We start from the raw sequence: 25032 nt of genomic DNA, 5'->3' as shown, positions 1-25032 counted from the left end.
AATCAGAGAAGCTTCAAAAATTATACATTTCTCATATAGTGGATCGATATCTGCATAAAAATGAGATAATGTAAGTTTGGACATATGAGATCTGTGTACCACCTTAAATTATAATAATGCCTTGCACAAAATGAGGAATCATTAATCAAGCTGAGAGTACAAACCTTCATCGGAGAATGTTCTGTTCAAATGTCGTTCCCAGTCGCTCTTGATCTCAGCCATGGAGACTGATTTTAAATCCAATAAATTCTTATAAATACTTGATACCAATCCACCATGACAATAAAACCGTAAATTAAAAAAACAGGTCAAGAATATTAGTGTTGGAAATACACGGAAAATCCGAAAGCTTAGACTGAACAAAATGTCTAATTTGTGAATATCTTAAAAAGTGCCTATTCGGTAGATTAAATTTAGCTGATAATTATTCGAAAGAGGCAAAATTATCTTGAATATAATTAAAACTATGAATACCTATACCATGCCATTCCCTAAAACCTGTGTCTAACAAAGGCGGTTGAAAAAGATGGTTATCTAAATTTAGGAGTAGCCAGTGAAAAACCATTAATTCCCAAATTGAGCCCAAATTCGCAACCTATTTCTCATCAACAGATTATGCATTATTTTGGAAAAGGAAAAATGGTAAAAAAATATCCTAAAATTGCCAACTTAAAAGTGTTTTTGGAGAACTGCATTTCCATTTCTACCCAAGAGTGGGCGATTCACTGACATCCAAATGTAATAATAAATTCGCTTTTGTCTGCCGCAAGCACCAGCATGAATTTCCTAAGCGCCTCAGACAGTAAGAAAGAGAGAAGCAAAAGTGAGTGCCCCCAGAGTCACCGAGTTTCCATAGATTCACCTCCAGGGCTTCTGCAGCCACATGGAGTTCAGTCCAAACCATCGGCAACCCGAGTCCAGATCCAAACCTCAGACACGGTCAGGAACCCTTCAGCATCCCTGGCACCTCCTTGCATCCCGGTTCTGATTCCTGCTATCCCTTCAGCCATTTTGAGCCAGTCTCCAGCCACCCGCAGCCCAGCACGAGTCTGCCGACAACAGTCTCCAGCACCCCACAGCATCCGCGGGTTCCTCGCCTCAAGTCGCCAGCAGCCCTCTGCATGCACAGGTGCTATAGCAGCAGAGCCCCCTCACTGGTCGCTATCCCCACTGGTCGTCTCCACCGATTCCTCTCAGACCAGTGGGGGGGGAGGAGTGGGTGATCTTACCGTCTTCTGATGCCCTGTTCCAGTCCTCTGCAGCCTCTCGTGGGTACTGCTGATCATAAGTGCCGCCATCTTGGATGCAGACCCGTGGTCACAGGATTTCAAATAATACCCACCCTCGGCTCCCTCAACGGGCTGTTTAAATCCCATGTGGAGCTGACGGCAGTCAACTGGGTGGCTGGATCCCGTGGGAGCGCTGCATCTCTGCTCCCTCGTTCCCCACAGTTGTGCACCAGTGATAGCAGCCATCTTATTGTCATGTTTGGGGATCAATTTCCAACCCCAATAACATCTTGAACTTTTTGGTGTTTCATAGTCCCACAGTATGGTTTCCTATACAAATTTCAAAACTGGGTTCTTGCAGATAATAACACTTATGACAAGTGACCACTAGTTACTGTCTGGCACTTGGGGAGGAGGGGTGGAACTCTTGTTTGGTTGAAGACTGAGAACAAGTTTCAAAAACTAAACGAAAAGAGGTAGAGGCAGAGGGATTGAAAGCAGGAAGGGTAGAAACACAGAAGGAATCAGAGTGTGGCGGTGATGCAGGGATATTAATGAAGAAGGGTCAGGGAGGGAGTTTGAGAGGTAGAGGGACCGAGAGATGATAGAGGCGTAGGATGTGGAGACAGAGAGGGAGAGGGACCGTGGGATGAGAGGTCGAGGGTCTGAGGATGTAGAGGGAGAGATAGAGCACTTGATAGGTTTTCTTAGGGAATGGCAGAAATTGGATGCACGACCACCAACAGGGTTCCAGACTGGCAAAATCTTTGAGAAATAGACAGATGCTGATCTGTTCGCCATTGGCACAGTGATATGAAGAGCATCAAAGCTGCAAAGGCATCTGATATCCTTGTGCTTTGTCTGTGTATTTTCAACACCACCCATTCTGTGTTCACTGATGCTATTCAGAACTGTTCTACAATGTTGAACAATTATTGATGTATTTTGCAGATTCTAACAACTGGTGTTGTGACAGGCTAGACCTTCAAAAAAAATTCTCTTGTCTTAACTGAATGCTAATCAGGATGTAATGGCAAAGCTGCTGCTTCTCCGTCTCTCTCACTTGTGTTTTGGCTGGATTCCAAAATCATTAAAAGTCTGCTGCTCTTTTTCTTTAATTATCCTTGGCAAGTTTGAGCTGGTATAAAGAACCAGGGCCTTGTACTTGCGGCCATAGTCCAGCAGGATTGCTGGTCATGAGATGCATGTTAATGAGGACATAACATGAAAAGGGGTCAGTGTCAATTCAAGCTTGTGATCCCAATGCTCATTTCCAGCTCTATCTAAAGTTACGAATCTGGCCTCTTTATTCTTCCCAGTATCCAGAAGCATCGTTGAAAGGTGTTAGTTGCCTCAGGATGATCAAATTGTCATTCCAGTTGGCTAGGAAAACTGAACACATGGAATCCAAAATAGGTGGGTTTATATCTTCGAATTAGGAAAAATTGGGCCAATCGATATTTGGGGAAGAAACAATTAATTTACCTCATGCAAATATTAAACAGGGCCAGGGAGGAATATAAAAATTGCAGGAAAGTGCCCAAGCAGTGAATAGGAAGGCCAAAAAGGACCATGAGATGTCTTTGGTGAATAGGACTAAGGAAAATCTCAAAACATTTTGTACTTACTTTGAAAACAAATAGGATGATTCAGGAGAAGGTAGGACCATACAAGGACAAAGGAAGGAATTTATTTCTCGAGTCATAGAAACATAGAAGAGAGGAGCAGGAGTAGGTCATTCGGCCCTTCGAGCCTGCTCCGCCATTCAACGAGATCATGGCTGATCTTAAAGTTCAGTACCCCGTCCCTGCCTTCTCTCCGTAACCTTTAATGCCCTTATACTGAAGAAATAGATCTAATTCCCTCTTAAATATATTTAATGAACCTGCCTCTACTGCCCTCTGTGGCAATGAATTCCACAGATTCACCACCCTCTGGGTCAAGAAATTCCTCCTCATCTCGGTCCTAAATGGTTTGCCTATTATCCTCAAACCATGGCCCTGCGTTCTGGATTTTCCCATCATTGGAAACATCCCATCTGCATCCATTCTGTCCAGTTCTGCCAGAATTTTATAGGTCTCTATGAGATCCCCTCTCAATCTTCTAAACTCCAGCGAGTACAATCCCAATTTGCGCAATCTTTCCTCATAAGTCATTCCTGCCATTCCAGGTATCAGCCTGGTGAATCGCCTCTGCATTGCAAGAACATCCTTCCTTAGATAAGGTGACCAAAACTGCACACAATACTCCAAGTGGGGTCTCACCAAGGCCCTGTACAGCTGCAGTAAGGAATCCTTGTTCCTATACGCAAACCCTCTTGATATGAAGGCCAACATACCATTTGCCTTTTTAACCACCTGCTGTACCTGCATGCTCGCCTTCAGACACTGGTGTACAAGAACCCCTAGGTCTCTCTACACTTCCCCATCTCTTAATCTATTGCCATTCAAATAGTAGTCTGCCCTCCGGTTTGTATTACCAAAGTGGATAACCTCACATTTATCCACATTGTAGTGCATTTGCCATGTATCTGCCCAGTCCCTCAATTTATCCAAATCACACTGGAGCTTCCTGATCCCCTATTCCGTGCACACAACCCCTCCTAGCTTAGTGTCATCTGCAAATTTCTCGAGTCAGAGAAGTAGGTGAGGTATTAAAGATGTGGACAGTGATAGGGAGCACTACGGAGAGAATACTCATGTAATAGGGCATGTTGGGTCCGTGTCCCCCTCAGCCAGTTTGGACATATCTCCAGCTATTGAAAGCGGTAAGTGCAGAGATTCCTGGGGCCTTGACAAAGCTCTGCATCTTCACAAACAACAGAAGTCATGGAGGAGAGTAGCTAATGTTGGGCCTTTTGTTCAAGAAGGCAAAAAAAAGATATTCCAGGATATAATAGGCCAATAAACCTCACATCAGTGGAAGGAATATGAATGGAAAGGAGACTTAGGAATAGGATTTCTGAGCATTTGGAAACTCGTAGTTAGATTAGAAAGAATGACCATGGGTCTGCAAAGGGCAGGTCACATCTTACCAGTTTTTTGAGGAGATGATAAAAGAAGATGAAGTGGATGTGGTCTACATGAATTTTAGTAAGGCATTTGACATGGTCAGCTGATTTAGAAGGTGCAGGTGCGTCGAAAGTGAGGTGATAGTTTGGATACAAAATTGGCTGGTGCATAGAAGACAGAATAATAGGGCAGGAGGCCTGTGTCCAGTGGAACGCCACAGAGATTGATGCTAGGACCCCTGTTGTTTTGTGATTTATACTGTATATATCAAACAGAACCCCAATACTGGCAATCAACTCATGGTTTTTCAGGGCAAGATGTTACCAGGTGAATAAAAGAAATAATTCAAGAATGTTCTCAGAACTTCCTTGAAAAAAAGTCTAAAATCCCCACCAACCTGTGGGAATCCCTAACCCATGATAGCTAGAAAACGGTGAGAGAGCCTGTAGGACGATATTGAGAATCTCGAGTCTCGCAGGTTGCACAAAGAACCCATTGAAAACAGAATGCATGCACTACATGCTTAAATACCCACCCGCTCATTCCATCGAGCACCTATGCCAGAACCTCGAGGTCCCACATTGGCACATTGTGTGGGCACTGGTCAAAAAGATCAAATCGTATTCCACAGAGATGAAATGTCAGATCTGTTTCCTTGAAGCTTATATAATGCTTGCAAATTCCTTCCTCTTGGGTTGTTTAACTGAACATGATTTGCATTTTGCTGAACTTGTTTGATGAATCAGAGATAGTGAATGTCTGTCACTCTGAATCCATCAGTTAAGGATTCAGTTAAAGTTCAATTTCTAGAGACCTGGTCTTCAAATAAAAAGTAGGGCATGTCACAATATGCTGCTATCAGAATGCAAAATCAGAGTGGTAGCAAGTGAAATATTTATAGGGTGGTTGTCATCAGATTTATTACACCTATTTTATTTTGCTGGTAAAGTACAGAAATTATTAGAAAAAGCTGAAAATAAATCATGGAAACATCCAACACAAGGAAAGACCATTTGATCTATTATATCCATGCTAGCCCATGCTAGAACATAAGAAATAGAAGGAGTCGGCAATAATCCAACTCCACCATTTAGTAAGATCATAATTGATCTGGCCATGAACTCCGCTCCACCTGCTGCCCGTAACTTTTAATTTCTCTATTATTCCAAAATACATCTTTCTATGCTTTAAATACATTTTATGAGGCTGCTTCTCCCGCTTCACTGGCAGAGAATTCCACAGACTCGCGACTCTCTGGGAGAAGCAGTAGATCTTAAATTCACTCCCCTGAATCTTGAGGCTGTGTGTCCCAGCTTTAGTCTCACCTGCCAGTGGAAACAGCCTTACCAATTCCTTTCTTAATTTTATGTATTTCTCTATGATTGCTCCCTCTTCCCTCTGAACTCCAAGGCTACTCAATCTCTCTTCAAGGTAACCCCTCATTTCCAGAATCCACCTGGTGAACCTCCTCTGCACTGCCTCAGTAAATTCTTTCTTACGTAAGGAAACCAGAACTGCACACAGTACTCCAAGTATTACACTCACTTCCTGGCTCATATTCTGAAGCTCGCACATGATGGTTCTTCATGTGGTCACCTGGGTACTTCATAGCTATGGTGAGAGTTTCTGCATCCATTGCCCTTTCAAGCAACATTCCCTCAGCTTCATTTTTAAATTCATGAAGCAGCTGGTTCCTTCCTGTCCACTTAGTTTTATATGCCTCCTCTCCTCCAATGACCTTAAATAAGCAATCTAGCCAGAATTCTCCAGCCTTGGCGACACCTTTGTAAATCTCCAGAACCACTCTGTGGGTCAGGCCGCATCTGCAGAGACAGAGATTGATGACATTTCACGTCTCCTCTGTCTTATCAGATTCCAGTACTGGCACCTTTTGCTCCCACTGCCTCACTGGCTGTCTCCACCTTCACCCTTCTCTGACTCATCTCGCTCTACCTTTGCTTTTTGCTTCTCTCTCTCTCTCTCTCTGTCTGTCTGTTTGGCACCTATTAATAACCTACCTCTGTATTGCAGTGTAATGTGAGAGTAAAGTATGTTCTTGAATTTTGTATGTACTCTCTATTTTTGGATGTGAAATTTCAACGTTAATAAAAATATTGAAAAAGGAATGTAAACATGCCATTTTTTTGATGGAAGAATATTTGTGAGGTTACACAGTGATGGAAGTTACTGGACTGACAGTCAGCGTTCCAGAGCGTTTACCCAGAGATATGACTTCATAATTAGCTGGAAAATGTCATTTCATGTAATTAAATAATTCTGGAACGTAGATAAAATTTAATCTCATGATCTACTGGTATGTCCACGAAACTTCATATTGTTGGAAACACCCAACTAATGGCCTTAAGGCAGGGGTAGCCAAAAATTGCAGCTCCGAGTCACGTGTGGCTCTTTGATATATAGTGTGTAGCTCCCGACACCCCGATTGCGGACACTCGCTTGGGCCCCGGCTGCCCGCGCATCTAAGCTCCCAACACCCCGGCCGCTCATCTATCCAAGCTCCTGATGCCATGGCTGCCCTCCCATCCAAGTTACCAACACCCTGGCTGTCCTCCCATCTAAGCTCCCAGTGCCCCAACCATGGACTCTCACCTAGTCCTGGCCGCCTGCCTATCCAAGCTCCCGATGCCCCGTTTGCCTGCCTGCCCGCCCATCTGAGCTCCTGAAGTACCAAACATGGACTTATCAGCTGGATCCAGCCAGGCGCCCATCTGAGCTCCTGAATGATGCAGGTGCTTCCCACGGTCAAAGTAGTATGCGAATAATAGTTGATCCCTTAAATTTTACCCTAAATGTACACATATGTGTACATTTTGATTATTGAAACTAATACAAATGAGCAGTTTAAAAACTACATACATGAATAATTATTATTTTGTACATGTGTTTTTTAATATTTATATAACATGTTTGTAACAAAATGTGGATGTGAGTAAAAACGTGTGTGTAATATTTTTTCATGTTTCATGTGGCTCTTTAAACATCTGAAGTTTATTGTATGTGGCTCTTACGTTAAGCAAGTTTAGCCAAGCTCTGCCTTAAGGGAAAGAAATTAGTCATCACTGCTCTGGCCTCTGCACAACTCTAAACAAACCAATGTAATTTGGTTTTAAATGCCACCTGTATTTCAGTCCATTGCCAGCCTTTTTTCCCTGCCCACAATAATCCCATTGGCCTGCATTAGGACCATGTCCTTCCAGGCCTTGCCTATCTAAATGCCTGTTAGAAATACTGATGGTATATATTTCCATTGCTTCCTCTGGGAGCCTTTTTCACATCCTGGGCACAAAAATACAAAACAGAGATGGACAATAGATGCTGGGATTGCAAGCAATATTCTATAACTCAATTAACAATCCCATTCATTTTTACAGAGGGAAAAATGGAAGGGTCTATCAATTTCTCATCACTTTTTTTCATCCATTCCAGAGCACCTTGCAAACCTCTTTTTAAATTGCCCAATTAACCTATTTACCCAAATTTGTTAATCTTTACAGTACCTGATCACCAGTAAACAACTATCTAAATTATGAAATTAATGACAAAATAACTCAAACCATCTGAGTTATTTAACTGTGTTTAATACAACTCCTCCATTTATTACTGACGTCCTTACCCCTGATTATGGAAGATATACAAAGGAGCATAAACCCCTTACTTTATTATTTCCTTAGCCCTTATGAATTTAGTTTCTTCGTTAAATTTTCTGCATTTGCTGAAATGGATTTAATCAGTGCTTCCCACCAAGTTCAGTCTTCTGTTTTCCTTTCAGCATCACCTTGGGTGGATCTAACAAAGACTGCCAACAGAATTGATCTGTATGATGTCCGGAGAAGACCTTGGTGAGTAACTGGCATTAGAAATTCACACACGTTCTTGTTTTCAGCTCTCCTTAATCCTTCATGTTTATTTACAATAAAGCAGCAAGGGGGAATGGGGAAAAGGCTTGCAATTATTTTGGTGCCTTGAGGAAAGCTATTAGTGTCAACCCTTGGCGATTGCAATCAGTCCTAAAACCAAAGCACCTTTGGAGCTTTGGTTCACTCCAACACAATATTTGTTTATTCGAGTACTGAGTGCCGATGGGCACCTTAGTGGTACTTGCTTCAGGGATTTACTGAGCCAATGCAGCAGGAAGCTGCTTAATGATTGTGCACCGATACAAGCACATTACCAGAGTGCTGAACGGCTACTCTCTGCAGTGTTGTGCTCAGTAACTCTGCTGGGCTTTGATTTTGTTTTCTGCAAGTCTATTTTGGGGAAGCAGAGGCAGCATTAAAAATATGCTCAAATCAATTGTGTGGATTTTGTTTAATCTGTTAATTGGTACAAGATATTGATTGAGTCATGGTGTTATTCTCGCACTTCCATTGTGGGTCAATAAATGGAGCCTATGTTAAAGCACCAAGCACTATAGCATGGGAGGTCTGAGCTGAATAATCCGAGTTGTACTGGCTTCATTGACCCGCCACAAAGGAAAGTAATTCGGAAACAGTGAAAGCAAGAACAAAAAAAAGTAAATCTCGGCGAGAATTAACGGATTAAAAGCGACCTCACACCATTCAATGAAAATTCTATCTCGAGGCAGACAACAAGATGCTGTTCTTGTAAACCTATATGTGGGAGAGTGCATCTTTGGCAGCCATCTCTTGTGTTTCTTTTGTTTATGTGTGTGTCTTCTCCTTGTGTACTTTAACTCTCTGTTCTGACATTTTGATATTGGGTGATGGGAATGTTAATAACCTCAGCAGAATTGTATGGCAAGTTTATTCCAAAGATCCCTCTCACACATCCATAAATATATTAAGATGTGCACCCTGTCTGTACTTTTTGAAGCAAGGAAGATAACACACAGCTCACATTTTCCAATTCTTTTCAAAGTCTAAGGCTAAATGAACCCTCATGACTTTGGACTTTCATCTTTGGAATTGCACCCGTTGTTTTAACATCATTTGCTGTTGTATTACTGTATGTAAATCTCAGACTTTGTAAATAATGAGAGAATAACATGGACTTCAAAGAAATTTCTGCCCGGTCGCTTATTAATATTGCATAAACTTCAGCTTGTGGTCTCCTCCATTCAAGCTAGTTGGTTAATTGAAGCATTGAGGGGACATCTATAAATGTGGCTGTTTCAGATTGACTTTCCATCTCCTATATTGACTGTGAATTTGCCTCAGGGGAGGTTGCAGGCAGGTGCACTGAAGCACTGGGAGCAGGAATTAAGCAGGCGTGTGCAGCAATTGACTACTTCCTCTGAAGAATAGTTCAAAAAGTTGCATCCTGATGCTAGTGGCTAATAGAGGGAGGAAATAAATGACAAGCAAGGAGAAAATACCTATTTTAACAAAAGAAATGACACTGATAATTTGTAAGCAAGATAATGAAGGTGCAGTCGGTCAGTGGAATGTCCTGCCGGTTAATTTAAAGTTTGTGTGGGTTGAATTGTTGAAATGTACAAGCATCATCCATTAATTAATATATTGCTTGCAGCTCAGTGTTTTGGGGGTGTCAATCAAATATAATGAATAATGCATATGTGCCTCCTGAGACTGGCATCTCCTTGCCAGAGTGACATGTTCTGCAACTTGGAGCTGCTCAGTGGATTTTTTTTTAAACTCTGCATTTCCATGAAACCTATAAATTTTGCTTTAAGTCTTCTGCAAATTGCAAAAGAATTGGGAGCAGAACGGCTGACCCAGTCATTTTAATTGTGTAACATGTTGAAACACATTAGAACAGCTACAGTGAAAAAAATATTGCATTTAATTACGGTTCTCAAATGTGGTTTTGAGTTCTTTGATTAAACATCTGTTTTTAAACCGTTTATATCTATATCATTCTTGCTCCAACAGTTTTAGAAATTGGAATTTTCAGGTTGTAGGATGGAATACACAATGCAGGCAATGAAACTGACTGGGGATGGATTTCTGTTTACCATTAGCCGTAATAGGGAGTTAAACCCATAGATGGCTGCACAAGAGAGAAATGATAAACAGCAGAATATTGCAAAGTGTGTGAGAAATCAAGCCACCTTTGAAATCCTGCCCTGGTTTATTCCGGAAAGTGTTCTGAAAAATGGAGATATTGCTTTGTGTATCAGGCAGGAGGAGAAACACCACTGGAACACTGGTAAGAGTTTTATTTTAAAAGGGTGACATCTTGTGAAAATTAAAAGGATGACCTAGGCATGACAGATAAGCCTTTCGGAGAACGATTATGACAAAAGGAACTCCCCGAGAGGGAAAGGTGCAATTTGTTTGAATATTTTCGGAGGTTTAATCAAAGAATTAGGCTGAGAGAGAATAGACCCAAATGCACGACTCGGCCACAGTTCAGTTAGGTGATTATCAGAATCGTCACTAGCTAGCACAGGTTCCTTGAGACTTTGAATTAATTTTTCCTTATTGCTCCTTTGTCTTCTGAATAACATCCAAAGCTGATTAAAAGTGAAAATGCGTCTATAAGGAGCAAAAGTCAAGTTATATGAGAGCAACAATTCTGAAAGGCCTGGACAGTATAGATGTAGCAAGGTCAAGAGGGCACCATTTCAGGATAAAAGGGAGTCAATTTTAAAACAGGGATGTGGAAAAATGCCTTTCAAATGTGGAACTTATTGCCACGGGCAGCTGAGGAAGCAAAGTCGTTGGGTGCATTAGACAGGTATTTGATAAGTCAGGGCATCAGGGATTTGGGGAAGAAATAGGAAGTAGGAACAGGAGTAAAAATGGCCCATCGAGCCTGCTCTGCCATTCAATACGATCGTGGCTGATCTAATTTATGACCTAACTCCACCTACCTGCCTTCTCCCCATATCCCCTAATTCCTCTATCATGTAAAAATTTATCTAACCGAATTTTAAATATGTTTAATGAGGGAGCCTCAACCACTTCCCTGATGAGAGAATTCCAAACATTCACTACTCTCTGGGAAAAACTATTTTTCCTCATCTCTGTCCTAAATCTACTCCCCCGAATCTTGAGACTGTGTCCGCTCGTTTTAGTTTCCCCTGCCAGCTCAAAAAACCTTCCTACATCTATCCTATTCATACCCTTCATAATCCTATATGTTTCTATAAGATCTCCTCTCATTCTTCTGAACTCGAGTGAATACAATCCTCGACGATTTAATCTTTCATCATAAGTCAACCCCTTCATCCCAGGGAACAACCTAGTAAACCTCCTCCGGACCGTCTCCAAAGCCAGTATATCCATCCTCAAATATGGAGACCAGAACTGGACACAGTACTCCAGGTGCAGTCTCACCAGTACCTTATACAGTTGCAACATTACCTCCCTACTCCTGAATTCAATTCCTCTAGCGATGAAGGCCAACATTCCATTTGCCTTCTTAATAGCCTGCTGCACCTGCAACCTAACTTTTTGCGAGGAGTGGGAGGATGGATCAGCTCATGATTAGAATGGTGGAGCAGATGTGATGGCCCAATGGACTTCTGCTCCTGTATCTTGTGAATAATTAAAATGACTATAGGTGGTCAAGTTGTGAGGGAGTTGGTCAGTTTCATTCTCTTCGAAGAGTATAAGCACAACACAAAATTGCATGCCTTTTAGATGGGTGAATGCCACAGACTTCAGCACTAAGATCTGGACATATGCACTCCTTAACAGTCGAGTGCAAACATGCATGCACTCATTTGAAGTACACGTACGCACTTCAGAATCAAACACACCAGCATCACTACGTCCCACCTTGCAGACCACTCATAACCTGCTCATTTTTGACTGACAGCTATGATTGTGTTTGAAAGGAGAAGGTCGAGCCTTCACGTCGGTTAATGATCATGTTTGTGCACCAAAATAAGGTGAATGAAGTGCCTTACATCAATCAAATATATTGGACATCAAAAATTATACTTATTTCTGATATAGTTAAATGTGTAATTATAATTGTGATTCAAATCTAAATTATATTCCTGTATCTTTAAAAAAAAATGATTTGGATTCTTGAGATTGTTAAAGAAGGGTGCATGTTGAAATGATGCAGAAATGGATAGATTTTGCAGAACATGTAACTAACAAGAGGGTCAGCATCTTGGGATTGAACAGGCTGTGCGACAGACACAAAAGTCTCTACTCTAGACTGTGTCCTTTTCAACTGTCTACAGCCTTTTTTGTGGTTGCTTGTGCTTTCCTCTACCAACACTCAATGCTGTCTAATTGGGCAAAATCAAATTTACCTGGTGTCCATCTAACCTATTCACTCCTAGGAAGAGAGCATCTGTAGTGTCTCCTATGATGTGACCTCAATGTTTCCCCTAGGTTCTCCACGTGGCTTCTCCTACTTCTCATCTGATTCATAATGTTCATCATCTGAAAACACTCAGTTTCATGTACATTGACAACTCCCTCATCACCACTTACCCCCTTCCATCACTCAATGGTCTCTTATGTCAGGTTGCTTGTTCAAAGTCAAATTCTGGAAGAGCAGAACAGCAGGGTGTTGAAACACCACAATCATTATCTTCAGAACTGTTACAAACTCCTTTCCCTTGCCATTGAATCTTCTCCAGTGCGCTGCATGCAGCCTCGTACCCTTGTTTACTCGAGATGAATTTTGATCCAGACTGCCTCTGTGACTGTGCTTTGTATTGTTGCCTGACTCTGCCTCACCTCAACTTTCCTGCTGTAAGTGCCCTCGTTCTTTCGCTTGTCCCACATGGTCCAAAAGGTTAGATTGCAGGGAATCTAATTTGAGCTGGCCAATTGGATATTGAACTCATTTGATGGTTGGAGATGGAGGGTGGTCGTAGAGGGTTGTTACTCAGATAAGAGGCCTGTTACCAGTTGTGTGCCGTAGGGATCAGTGCTCTGTCCACTATTCTTTGTCATCTATATTAATGACTTGAATGACAATGTAGTTAGCATGGTCATAATTTTGTGGATGACACCAAGATGCTGCGGTGGTGGACTACGATATCTACAATCTATTATCTCAAATTACGACAGGACCTAGATGGACTGGGAAAGTGGGCCAAAGAATGACAGGGAACTTAACTCAGACAAGTGCAAAGTTTTTTACTCTGGAAGGACGTACGTTGTTCAAGGCAGGACCTTGGGGAGTATTGTAGAAAACAAAGACTGGGGAGTACAAGAACATAGTTCCATGAAAGTGGTGACACAGATAGACAGGGTGGTGAAGGCTTTTGACATGCTTGCTTTAATCAGTCAAGGCATTGAATACAGGAGCAGGAACTGAGTGTTACATCTGTGCAAGACATTGGTGAGCCCACACTTGGAATAATATGTGCAGTTGTGGTCACCCACTTCTAGGAAATGTAGTGAGGATGCAGTAAAGATTCATGAGAATGCTACTGGGACTGGTAGGCTTGAATTATAAGAAGGAGGCTCGATAGGCCTGAAATTTTCTTCCTGGAGTCTGAGGATAAGGGAGGACCTTATAGAGGCTTAAAAAATCACGAGGAACAGAGTTCAGGAAAATAGCCACAGATTTAAGATGAGAAGGGAAAGATTTAAAAGAGACTTGTGGACCAATGTCCAAATTTATTGTCAGAGTACATACATGACATCATGTAAAACCCTGAGATTTTTCCAGCAGGCCAGGCAAAATTCTACTTGTGAAAGCAGCTTCTTCAAATGAAGGACAATAGATATGTGAAATGAGTTGCCAGAAAATGTGGTAGGAATCAAGCAGAATCAAAATTAATTATCATGAAAATCTATCACAAAATTTGTGGTTTTGCGGCAAAATTATTGTGCATTACAGGTAAAAAGGTTGCGATCAATTATATGTATATATATATATATATATATATATTTTTTTTTTTTTTTTTTTTAAAATTAGTGCAAAAAAAGAAAAAGTGAGGTAGTGTCTGTGGTTCAGTGTCCGTTCAGAAATCTGATGGCTGAGAGAAGAAACTGTTTTTGTGCAGTTGGATGTTTGTTTTCAAGCTCCTGTACCTCCTTCCTGATGGTAGCAGTGTGAAGAGGACATGTTGATAGAGGCTGCTTTCTTGAGACACTGCCTCTTGTAGATGTCTTCACTGGAGTCCTTGATGGCACTGGCTGAGTTCACAACTCTCTGTAGCCTTTTTCCTGTCCTATGCCTTGGCACCTCCACACCAGACGGTGATGCAACCAGTCGAAATGGTCTTCATGGTACACCTGTAGAGATTCGCAAGGGTCTTTGGTAACATACAAAATCCCCTCAAACCCCTAATGAAGTTGCTGATGAGCCTTCTTCGTGATTGCATCAATACGAGGACCCAGAACAGATCTTCAGAGATGTTGACACCCAAGAATTTGAAGTTCCTTATCCTCTCCACTGCTGACCCCTCGATGTGAACTTGTTTGTGTTCTCCTGGTTTCCCCTTCCTGAAGTCCACAATCAGTTCCTTAGTTTTGCTTATGTTGAGTGTGAGATTGCTGTTGTGACACCACTCAGCTCGCTAATCTCTCTCACTCCTGTATGCTTCCTCATTGCCATGGGGACAATTGTAATATTCTTAAGCACGTGGATATGAAAGAGCATAACCGTAAGACCATAGGACATAGGAGCAGAAATAGGCTATTCAGCCTATCGAGTCTTCCTTGCCATTCAATCATGACTGATCCATTTTCCCACTCAGCCCCATTGCCCATCCTTTTCCCCAATAATCTTTGATGCCCTAGCTAATCAAGAACTTGAAGATTTAGAAGGCAAACATATTGGAATAACGTGAGCTTTGGGCCAAAGGGCCTGTTTCCATGCTGTAGAACTCCATGGCTCTCTGACCATCAGGCTTGACTTTCCCAGCATACTCCTGGCTTTCACATAATGCTTCTCTCACTGTAAATGTAGGTCATCCAAATCCTTGCCTGGAACATTATCTGCCTCTAGAGGCTATTCTGCCCTTCAGTAAGATCATGGCTAATGTACCTGTCATCCATCACCTCTGCTGTCTGAATTGTATTGATTCTAGAATCACATTCTGGTTTATAAATCTCTCAAAGCATTTGATTCTCCCCGTCTTTGTAATCTCCTTCACGCTTCGAACCTTACAGAGAGTGTTGGAGGCTGCAATGCTCCATGCAGCTGACTGCTTTCTCTATTTATGACCTCTTGATCCATGATTTTAATTGCTGGCCGTTGTTGGCTGTGAGACCCGAAGTTCTAAAACTCCAATCCTCCTTGCTTTACTCTCCTACTTCGAAGTTCTGCTGAAAAACTAACTTTTGTCCGATGAGCAAAGTATTGATTGAAAAGGTCACTTTTGATTCATAGCTTTGGGATAATTGCAGTGCCTCAGGTGCTAGAAAACTGGAGATACCTGTTGCTGAAAATCCCTGCATGGGTATCAAGGTTCATTATGTGGTCATGGTCTTCTTTGGCTTGGCTTTGCGGACAAAGATTTATGGAGGGGTATGTCCACGTCTGCTGCAGGCTCGTTGGTGACTGACAAGTCCGATGCGGGACAGGCAGGCACGGTTGCAGCGGTTGCAAGGGAAAATTGGTTGGTTGGGGGTTGGATGTTGGGTTTTTCCTCCTTTGTCTTTTGTCAGTGAGGTGGGCTCTGCGGTCTTCTTCAAAGGAGGTTGCAGCCTGCCAAACTGTGAGGCGCCAAGATGCACGGTTGGAGGCGATATCAGCCCACTGGTGGTGGTCAATGTGGCAGGCACCAAGAGATTTCTTTAGGCAGTCCTTGTACCTCTTCTTTGGTGCACCTCTGTCTTGGTGGCCAGTGGAGAGCTCGCCATAGAACACGATCTTGGGAAGGCGATGGTTCTCCATTCTGGAGACGTGACCCACTCAGCGCAGTTGGGTCTTCAACAGTGTGGATTCAATGCTTGAATACTTCGATGTTGGTGATGAAGTCATTCCAATGAATGTTGATGGAGTGGAGACAGCGCTGATGGAAGCATTCTAGGAGCCGGTAGGTGATGCCGGTAGAGGACCCATGATTCGGAGCCGTACAGGAGCGTGGGTATGACAACGGCTCTGCACATGCTGATCTTTGTGTGTTTCTTCAGGTGATTGTTTTTCCAGACACTTTTGTGCAGTCTTCCAAAGGCGCTATTTGCCTTGGCGAGTCTGTTGTCTATCTCTTTGTCGATCCTTGCATCAGATGAAATGGTGCAGCCGAGGTAGGTAACTGGTTGACTGTTTTGAGTTCTGTGTGCCCGATGCAGATGCAGGGGTGCTGGTAGTCTTTAGTTGCCCATTCAGAGCCAGCTCTCCAGCACATGACGTCCTGTTTTACGGAAACTGCCAAAATGTTTGGCCTGGAAGTCAGCCTGAAGAAAACTGAGGTCCTCCATCAGCCAGCTCCCCACCATGGTCATGGTAGGGATACTGAAAATGCCTCCTCCCGAGTCAGTTACTTAGAGATTTGTTTCTAATCCCATTTGCTGGGATCTTGATAAGCCAATGAGGTCAGTATGGGACTGGCAGGCTTGGCCACAGATGGGACAGGAGGAGTTTCATGGGATAGAGGGAGGTGTTGGAGATAGGCACTGTGGCTGGAGTGAATTGTGGTCATTGATCCTCCTCTGTCCTGAATCCTCCTCCTCCTCCATTTGCCAAGAATATCTACAGAAAATGGATAACCTCACCCAATTAAATTCAATACCCACTCAAGCTGTCGTCCTGGCTGCTACATGCTGTGGGTGCAGCCTGAGCCGTTGGAGAAGACTCAAGCATTGGTAGATTCTGAGGCATTCCCAGATGTCAGATTTCCAATCATTGTATCCATCTGAATCGTGTCAGGTTGAATCAGGATTAATGCTCAAAGCTTTAGGCTCAAGCGTGACAATCTGGCTAATTCAGTCAAACTAACACCAGGCAACTTTATCCCTGAGGGATTATAAATAGATTTATTTATCCAGAAAAAAAAATCATCTTTAAGAAGAGATGGATTCCTTAATTTTTTTTGAACAAGTATTTTTTTTATTATCTCCAAAGTTATTTCACATTACCATGAGAACTTAATGCAATATAATCAGAATGGGAATGAGGATTTGCCAAGTAGGAATTCCATAGGGTGGAGGAAGTAGATGCGTTTTTGTCTTTAATAATTGAGGAGATTATATTGGTCATAAGTATTAAAACAATGTTTATTTTTTAAGCATTTAAATCAAGCTAGTGTTCAGATAAATTCAAATCAAGTTGTCTCTGCCATAGGGTCATTAATGTGGCATGCAGGTTTCAGGTGTTTTGATGCATCAGGTGTAGAGGAAAGTTTCAGTTTTCTCCAAAGTATCCCAGAAGAAGATTACAAAGGGAATTATTTATATGCAAGTTGGACAAAGTAGAATATTTAAATATTTGAAAAATGATTGATCATAGCATTCATCAGAGTCCATAGTAAGTGGGTCCATTAGTTGGCTGGAAGTTCAGTGGCAGTGGAGTCCAGGGGCATAAATTATATTGACCGGCTCTCAGCACTACCATTGGGATTATGCAGCAAGAAAATACCTTCTGGCCTGTCGAGTCTGACCCAACCATCAAGAACCTGTTCACACTAACCCGACTTTATTTGCCCACACTCCTTTCAACTTCTCCCTGGTTCCACCCCCAATCATTATGTTCATCTACACGCCAAACCCGGTTTACTGTGGTTAATTAACACACCAATCCAGATCATTTTGTGATAAGGCAGGAGCAGGGAGAACTTGTAAACTCCAGATGGACTCGTGATCAGGATGGAACCTGGATTTCTGGAGCTATGGCACAACCATTCTATTAACTGTGCAATTTGCAGTTGATAAAGCACATAAACAAATTAAAGTTAACATCAGGATTAGGCCACGGCTGAGGGTTCCTGATAGGGACAGGCTGACATTTTAATTTGTCTCTTTGCTTGGGATGGTATGACTATGGTATGAATTTTTTTCAGTGAGTTATGGATCAGGATTTGGTTGGGGAGTGTAGTTCTGTTGATCTGTGCCTGGGGAACCAGAACCATTGTTAGAACAGAGCCGGGTGTGGAAAGTTGTCTGAATTTCTGGAGCTCCCTATTGTATAATGCCAAGGGAATCTAAGGACCTCATGAGCTAATGATGCATTTTCTACACCAGATCTTTTGAATGTCAATGGAAATCGATATCATGAGGTGTGTTTCTAAAATGGAAAATGTATCACCTATGCAGAGTAGCTATTAGTGGCAAGTGTTCACATTAAGTTTCTATTTGGACTGATTTCTATACCTCTGGAAAAAAAATGGCGAAGTTCCAAATTCTTCAGCCCACTTTTTTAAATTTAACCATTTAATCACTTTTTTCTACCAGCATATTTTATAAATGTATAAAAGATTCCTTGATGGCAACGATGATAAAGCCAGGCTTTGGCCATTACACTAGAGTAGTCCATTCAGCTCAGTGTCTCTCACAATATCTATCCAATTAATGTCAGCTTGTGTTGTTTCATTGGGAGCATACAAATGTGTTGTTATACTTTGCTCAACCAAACTACATCTCTGAACAGACTCCCCTTTCCAACAACCAAGTATTTCTGTGCTGTGCCTCTTATTACAAGCCCAAAGGACCCAAAGCAGCAACAGAAATTCACTAAGACAATGGCTACTTAAACAAAAATGGTTTTATTTTCTTAGTACATTATAATAAGATCAATATTTAACTTATTATTATTAACTTGACCCCCTTCTAATTCTAAGTGCACATGTATAAATGTTTGTGTTCAGGAAAGTTCTTTTTCACTGCCCATTCATTCACTTTTAACTTCTCAAAGTTCACTGGTATCAGGCCATCTTCCATACTGTGCACAGAATGATCTTCACCAGGCTCTGGTGCTTTAACTCAGGTTATTACCGTTCAGGAAAGCATTTGTTGGTTTCGAGAGATATTAATTGTTCGTTGAACACACACCAACTGATCTCCTTCAATCAGCCACTGAAGTGTCTTGCCGAAGAAACTTGCCCCCTCTTTGGTTTTTCTGAACTATAACCTCTTCTTCCAGGTTACCACAAATATTTCTTCTTTTTCCTCTATTTCAGAAGAAACACAATAACCAGCCACAGCCTTTGCAATTGACTACAGAGATTTATAACAGGCTGAACTCAGAACTCAAAACCTATCTTGCAATGGGGTCTTGCAGCAGGTCTACAAACTTTCAGTCTTCAACACCAACTGCTGCCAAATCTCTCAGTCTCTTTCTCTCCTAAAGAATTAATCTTTTCTCTTTGCTTGCAAAACCTCTTAGAACAGCAATCTTCAACCAGCAAATTTAAACTTCTTGCACCAGCCTTTATAGCAAACGATTTTTAGTTCTTGAGCTTGGGCCCTGTTCAAACACGCTGATCCACTCTCATGGGAGAGTACTCTCCCATGGTCTGAGCAAAGGCAGTTGGAGACATGAAATCTATCGCTGCATGGCACTTGAAATGTGATCTAACAACTAAACCTCACAATCTTACCCCTTTTAAGATATATTTTATCATAATTTTATTACTCCATTCCATAACAGTTTGTTTTGTTCTCTCAGGTACATTCAGGGAGCTGCTTCTCCAAAGGATATGCTGATTCTAGTCGATGTGTAAGTATGATACAAACATTAATAATTATTTGTGTGCTATTTTCCTTCTTCACAACAACCAATTTGAGCACGATATACATAAACGATCAGGAAATGGGGACAGAGTGTAAGTTTGGTGATGACTATAAATTGAGCGGAAAAGCAAAATGGGCAGAGAATATGGAAAAGCTGCAGAGAGATATTGATAGGTTAAGTGAGTGGGTGAGGGTCTGGCAGGTGGAGTACAATGTTGGCAACTGTGAGGTTATCCACTTTGGAAGGTCAAATGGAAGATCAGAATATAATTTTAATGTCAAACAGTTACAGCATGCTGATGTGCCAAAAGACTTGGGAGTGCTTGTTCATGAAGCGTAAAAGTTTGGTTTGCAGGTACAGCAGGCTATCAAGAAGGCAAATGGAATGTTGGCCTTCATTGCTAGAGAGACTGAATTTAAGAGCAATGAAGTTATACTGCAACTGTACAGGGTACTGGTAAGACCACATCCAGAGTGCTGCATGTATTTCTTATCTCCTTGCTTGAGGAAGGATTTACTGGCTCTAGAGACATTGCAGAGAAGGTTCACCAGTCTAATTCCAGGGGTGAAGGGGTTGGTCGATGAGGAGAGATTGAGTAGCCTGGGACTGTACTTGTTGGAATTTAGAAAAATGAGTGGGATCTTACAGGAAAAAGTTATGAAAGGCAAGGATAACATAGAGGTGGGTAAATTGTTTACATTGGTAGGGGAGACCAGAACTAGGGGACATAGCTTCAGGATTCAGGGTAATAAATTTAGGACAGAGATAAGGAGGAACTGCTTTTCCCAGAGGGTGGTGAATCTGTGGAATTGGTTGCCCATTGAAACAGTGGCCTCAGTCAATGTATTTAAGACAAGGTTGGATAGATTATGGAATTAAGTGAGGTGTGGAAAATGCAGGTAGGTGAAGATGAGCCTATCATCAGATCAGCCATGTTCACTTTGAATGGTGAAGTAGGCTCGAGGGGCCGGATGGCCTCTTCCTGCTCCTATTTTTTATGTTCTTATGAAAACAAAAAAAAAAATGTTTTACCATTCTTTTGCTCTCTTCTTCATTATAAAAAGGAGTGGCAGTGTAAGCGGGCTGACGTTGAAACTAATCAGGACATCAGTTTCTGAAATGCTGGAAACGCTCTCTGACGATGACTATGTGAACGTGGTTTCTGTGAGTATTAGTCCATTCTATTGAATTTTCCATGTGATAACCAGTGGTATTTGTGGCCAGCACAAAGATGGTCCTGCCTCATTATCCCAGCATGGAACCCATGCTCATGGGACAGGTGGTCATGGATTGGGCTTCACAGCCGACTTCTATAACTGATCCTCTAACAGATGCTATTGCTCCCAACTCCAGCTCTCCAAATCCTTATCAGAATATCAGAGGGCTGCAATTCAACAAAATAGATTCAGCAGAAAATCTGAAAAGAGCATGGTTGATGGGATAGAAATTCTTTAATGCATAATTTTACACACAGTTTTAAATTGAGTCAGTGCAGACGAAGAACCATATCATTAGCTGGTGTCAAACTGAGCTCTGTGGGAGATCTTAATTATATCCATCGTGTATATCAGCTCCAGGGATAGTACAGCAATTTTGATTCAATAAAACATTTATTTTTGAAGTGTAAATAAATTTGAAAAATATTAGAAATGGAATTGAATTATCTTCGGCATGAACACTTAATTGTGCCAAATTAGTAAAATTGCAGCAATAATATCAAATATGTGACTGTGAAATGGAAGGCCCTGTGCTATTCAGTTTAAGCAGTGGACTGGGAAGAATATGAGCCTAAAGGTAATGATGTTTCCCATTATTGTTAATGATGGGATATTTTCACCACATTTCAAACTTTTTTATCAGGTGCAGGAAAAGCCACTTTTAAGATGCCATCCTTTAATTTCACGTTGTTGTTTTGGTGATGACAGGCGATTGTATGTTTTTGATTCATTTACTGCAAGCCAATGAACATGAGTTATCTTCCGAACCAAATGTTGGGAATTTTTCACAAATGTAAGAGAATAATTGGAGGAAATGAAAGTTCCCACTTATTTATTTCCTGTGGACGAATGGATGGGAAGTCATTTCCCAGATTGCTGCCATCCCCACATAAGCCATTTGAGAACCAAGAAAGTGTGGATGTTTTTTGCAATTGAATCTACACCATCCAAAAGATCTGAATGTGCCCAATGAATCTCATTTGGATTCTGACATTTGACTTCTTCATGTCTAACTTTGCTTCCAACACGAAAGGCGCTCCTTTTAAACCCTGTTTTTCTTTTACTTCCCATGGGAGTAGTGAGTGCTCCGCCTCTTGCAGAAGTTCACTGCCACTTAAGCAGTGGAACAATTAGATTTCCCTTTGATTTGCTGCACATGTTCGATTCAGTTTTGACTCAGGTAACTATTACATCTCATTTTTAATGGAGCAAAGTACGAAGCCACTAAAGCATGTCCTTTAAGTTAAGATAGCATTTAAGTCATTAATGCTCGTCTATTTGATTAGCAGTTGCTGTGGTGCAATATAATAAATGTCAATCATTTTTACGGGATCTGCAATAACAGTCTCTGGTTATTTGATTAAAATGTAAATCTCAGGTGATAGAATCTGCTCCTCTGGGTTACCTGCAGTTGTTTGATTTATTTACAGTGAATATTTTTTTTCCAATTTCTTGAATGGCATAATGTGTGTGCCTTATTTTGATTATAGCTTGTAATATTTAACACAAGGTAATGTGTCATGAATTGACATTTGATTAGCAGATTTAGATAAATTACCATTTACCATTACCATTCGTGAACTTAGTGTGATCAGAAATTCTTACCATTTTTACTGAAAGTAGATATTGTTAGTACTTGGCTTCAGTGAACTTATATAAAGCTCGCACAGTGGTTCTAAACCTTTTTTTTTACCCCACTCACAAACCACCTTAATTGAACATAGAATGCCTTAAGTGCTCTGTGATTAGTAAGGGATTACTTAAGGTGGTATGTGAGTGGAAAGAAAAAGGTTGAAAACCACTGAACTAGCATCAATCATAAAATGCTCTATTTTTCATATCTGAAAAGAACATGATCACTGCACCTGCAATGCTAAAACACATTGGAAACTGTTAACTGTTAATGTTCCAAACTGAGGTATTATATTACTCTGAACATGTCTTTGATACAATGAAGTTGATTATGTACCGTGGAAACTCAAAGCATTTTCATTAAAGGCACCCATTCACAGACAAATGCATGTGGGCACCAAAATATTAAAAGATATACTGCTATTAATATAATGTAAAAATTAAGCATTAACAAAACTTAAAAAGCTTTTCAAATTGCTTTAATTGTTTTGTCAAATATTCAGATTCCCTAACTCTAACCCTAAACCTCAGAAACCAGCATCCTTCTTCACTTATTAATAAGCACTTAGAATTACTGATTGATGTGGGGCAGCTCGAATGAGAAAAATTAGATTTTTACAGGATATTTATTTCCACACTTTCACTTTGAAGACCATTCACTGCAATGTGATGGGGAGAACTGGAGGAGTCAGCTGGCATGCAGTGAAGTCCGACGTAAAGGGTTGTACTTCTCATGATGGAGGGAGCAATGTTGACAGGGGGTCCATGAGAATTGCTTTGCTCTTTTTCCAAAGGTGCATTAAAATGTGTGTGTCAGAACAACTCCATCCAATATGCGGTGCCCCTGGTGTGCTGAGCTTTCTTTCGGTGCTTGAGTAGAATGCGAACCACAATCTTCTGATGCATGTGTAAGGACATTACAATAAATGAAGACCAATATTAAGAAGACTCATGACTTCAGAAGTTACCAGGAGAGCTGGGCTCTAATAAATTGGTCAATTCATTGACAAGTGGGAACCATCATTAACCATAACTAAATACAGTCGCTCATTATGGTAGTAAATGAAAAGAGATATGAAGTAAAGGGCAACAGTTAGTTAATGTAATTACATATACCATATTTTTATGCATATTTTACAAACTAGGTAACCCCTCCCCCCACGCGTTATATGTGTGTGTGCGCTATACAAGAATTTGTTTTTAAATGTTGAAGGAATGCACACAATTAATAGCAGGCATGCGAATATAATAGTGACAGTGAATGAACGCACTCAATTAATAGCGGCCATGGGAAAGATGCACCAGCAATTTATAGTGAGCGTGGGAATATTAGAGCAAGTATGAGAATATAATATTGGTAATGAAAGAATGTGCACAATTTATAGCAGGTGTGGGAAATTTTGATCTTGGAAATATCTCTTTGTGCTGAATGCCATGGTATTCCTATAAACAGGACATTTTGGCTGGGGCACATATCAAGTACCTCTGATTTGAGACAACATTAGAATTAAGATCCTGCTTAACCCTGGAGCCTGTCTTAAATCTATTTAATTGATTCCTCTCCAAAGCTTATTAATGTGTTGCAGCAGGATATCAGCTGTACAATGGGTGAATGGGTGTTAATTGCAGGCGATTAACTGTGGCAGATCCTGGTATGTGCTTTGTTTCATGTCCCATTTAAATTCAAGTTGCTTTTGCCAGTTTGGAATTTAGAATACTACACCAGCACTTTATATGCGTGGATGCGTGCGTTATATAAAAATATTTTACACAATTTGTGATTTTCTGCATGCTATATGTGTGTGCACGTTATATTAGTGAAAACACAGAAGCTGCAAATGGCTTGAGAAGCAGAGTGCACTGACTTAATAAATGTAAGAGTTGGAAAGCCACCAAATTGATTCAGAAATAGAGCATGGCATATTAGTCAGTTCTTGGATCAGTAGCCAAAACTGAAAATATAAATAAATGAACAGTTGGGTGCTGGGGTATCGAAAGCACAAATTGCTAAAGCAAGAAGCCGCAGATACTGGGAATCCTGATTAAATTCCATTGATATCTTGGGAGAGGGAAGGGAACCTTGGTATTATAATGATTTTCTATTGATGCCTTAGTGGAGCTGCACCCATGTCTTGGGGAGTCCTAATGATATCTTGTTGGGGCTTCGTTGGTCTCTTTGAGAGCCCTGCTAAGATTTTGATGACACTCTATTGATATATCCCACCTCTTAGTATTTATGTTCTGGTTTTGCACTAGCCTCCGAGTCACACCTTACTTAGTCTTTCTCTTGAGAATGATTGTTAGGTCTTCAGTTGTGGCTGAATCACACAGTACAAGATTCAGTCATTATTTCTCCATATCCTAAGGGGATGAAACAAAATTATATGGGGCTAAGTAATTCCT

At 41.1% G+C, this 25032-nt stretch overlaps 1 protein-coding gene across 10 annotated transcripts in view; it reads left to right on the top strand.

Annotated features, from left to right (window-relative positions):
* Positions 1-25032, top strand: part of LOC138748142 (voltage-dependent calcium channel subunit alpha-2/delta-1) — a 506771-nt gene that overhangs the window by 320847 nt on the left and 160892 nt on the right. For all 10 annotated transcript variants that reach the window (XM_069907870.1, XM_069907873.1, XM_069907871.1 and 7 more), the window contains 3 exons: positions 8031-8100; positions 19715-19765; positions 20845-20944. In XM_069907870.1, coding sequence (XP_069763971.1) covers positions 8031-8100; positions 19715-19765; positions 20845-20944 — 221 coding nt within the window. The remainder of the gene's footprint in view (positions 1-8030; positions 8101-19714; positions 19766-20844; positions 20945-25032) is intronic.

Source organism: Narcine bancroftii, chromosome 13 (assembly GCF_036971445.1).
Source record: "Narcine bancroftii isolate sNarBan1 chromosome 13, sNarBan1.hap1, whole genome shotgun sequence".
NCBI classification, from domain to species: domain Eukaryota; kingdom Metazoa; phylum Chordata; class Chondrichthyes; order Torpediniformes; family Narcinidae; genus Narcine; species Narcine bancroftii.
This window is presented reverse-complemented; position numbering and strand designations above follow the sequence as displayed.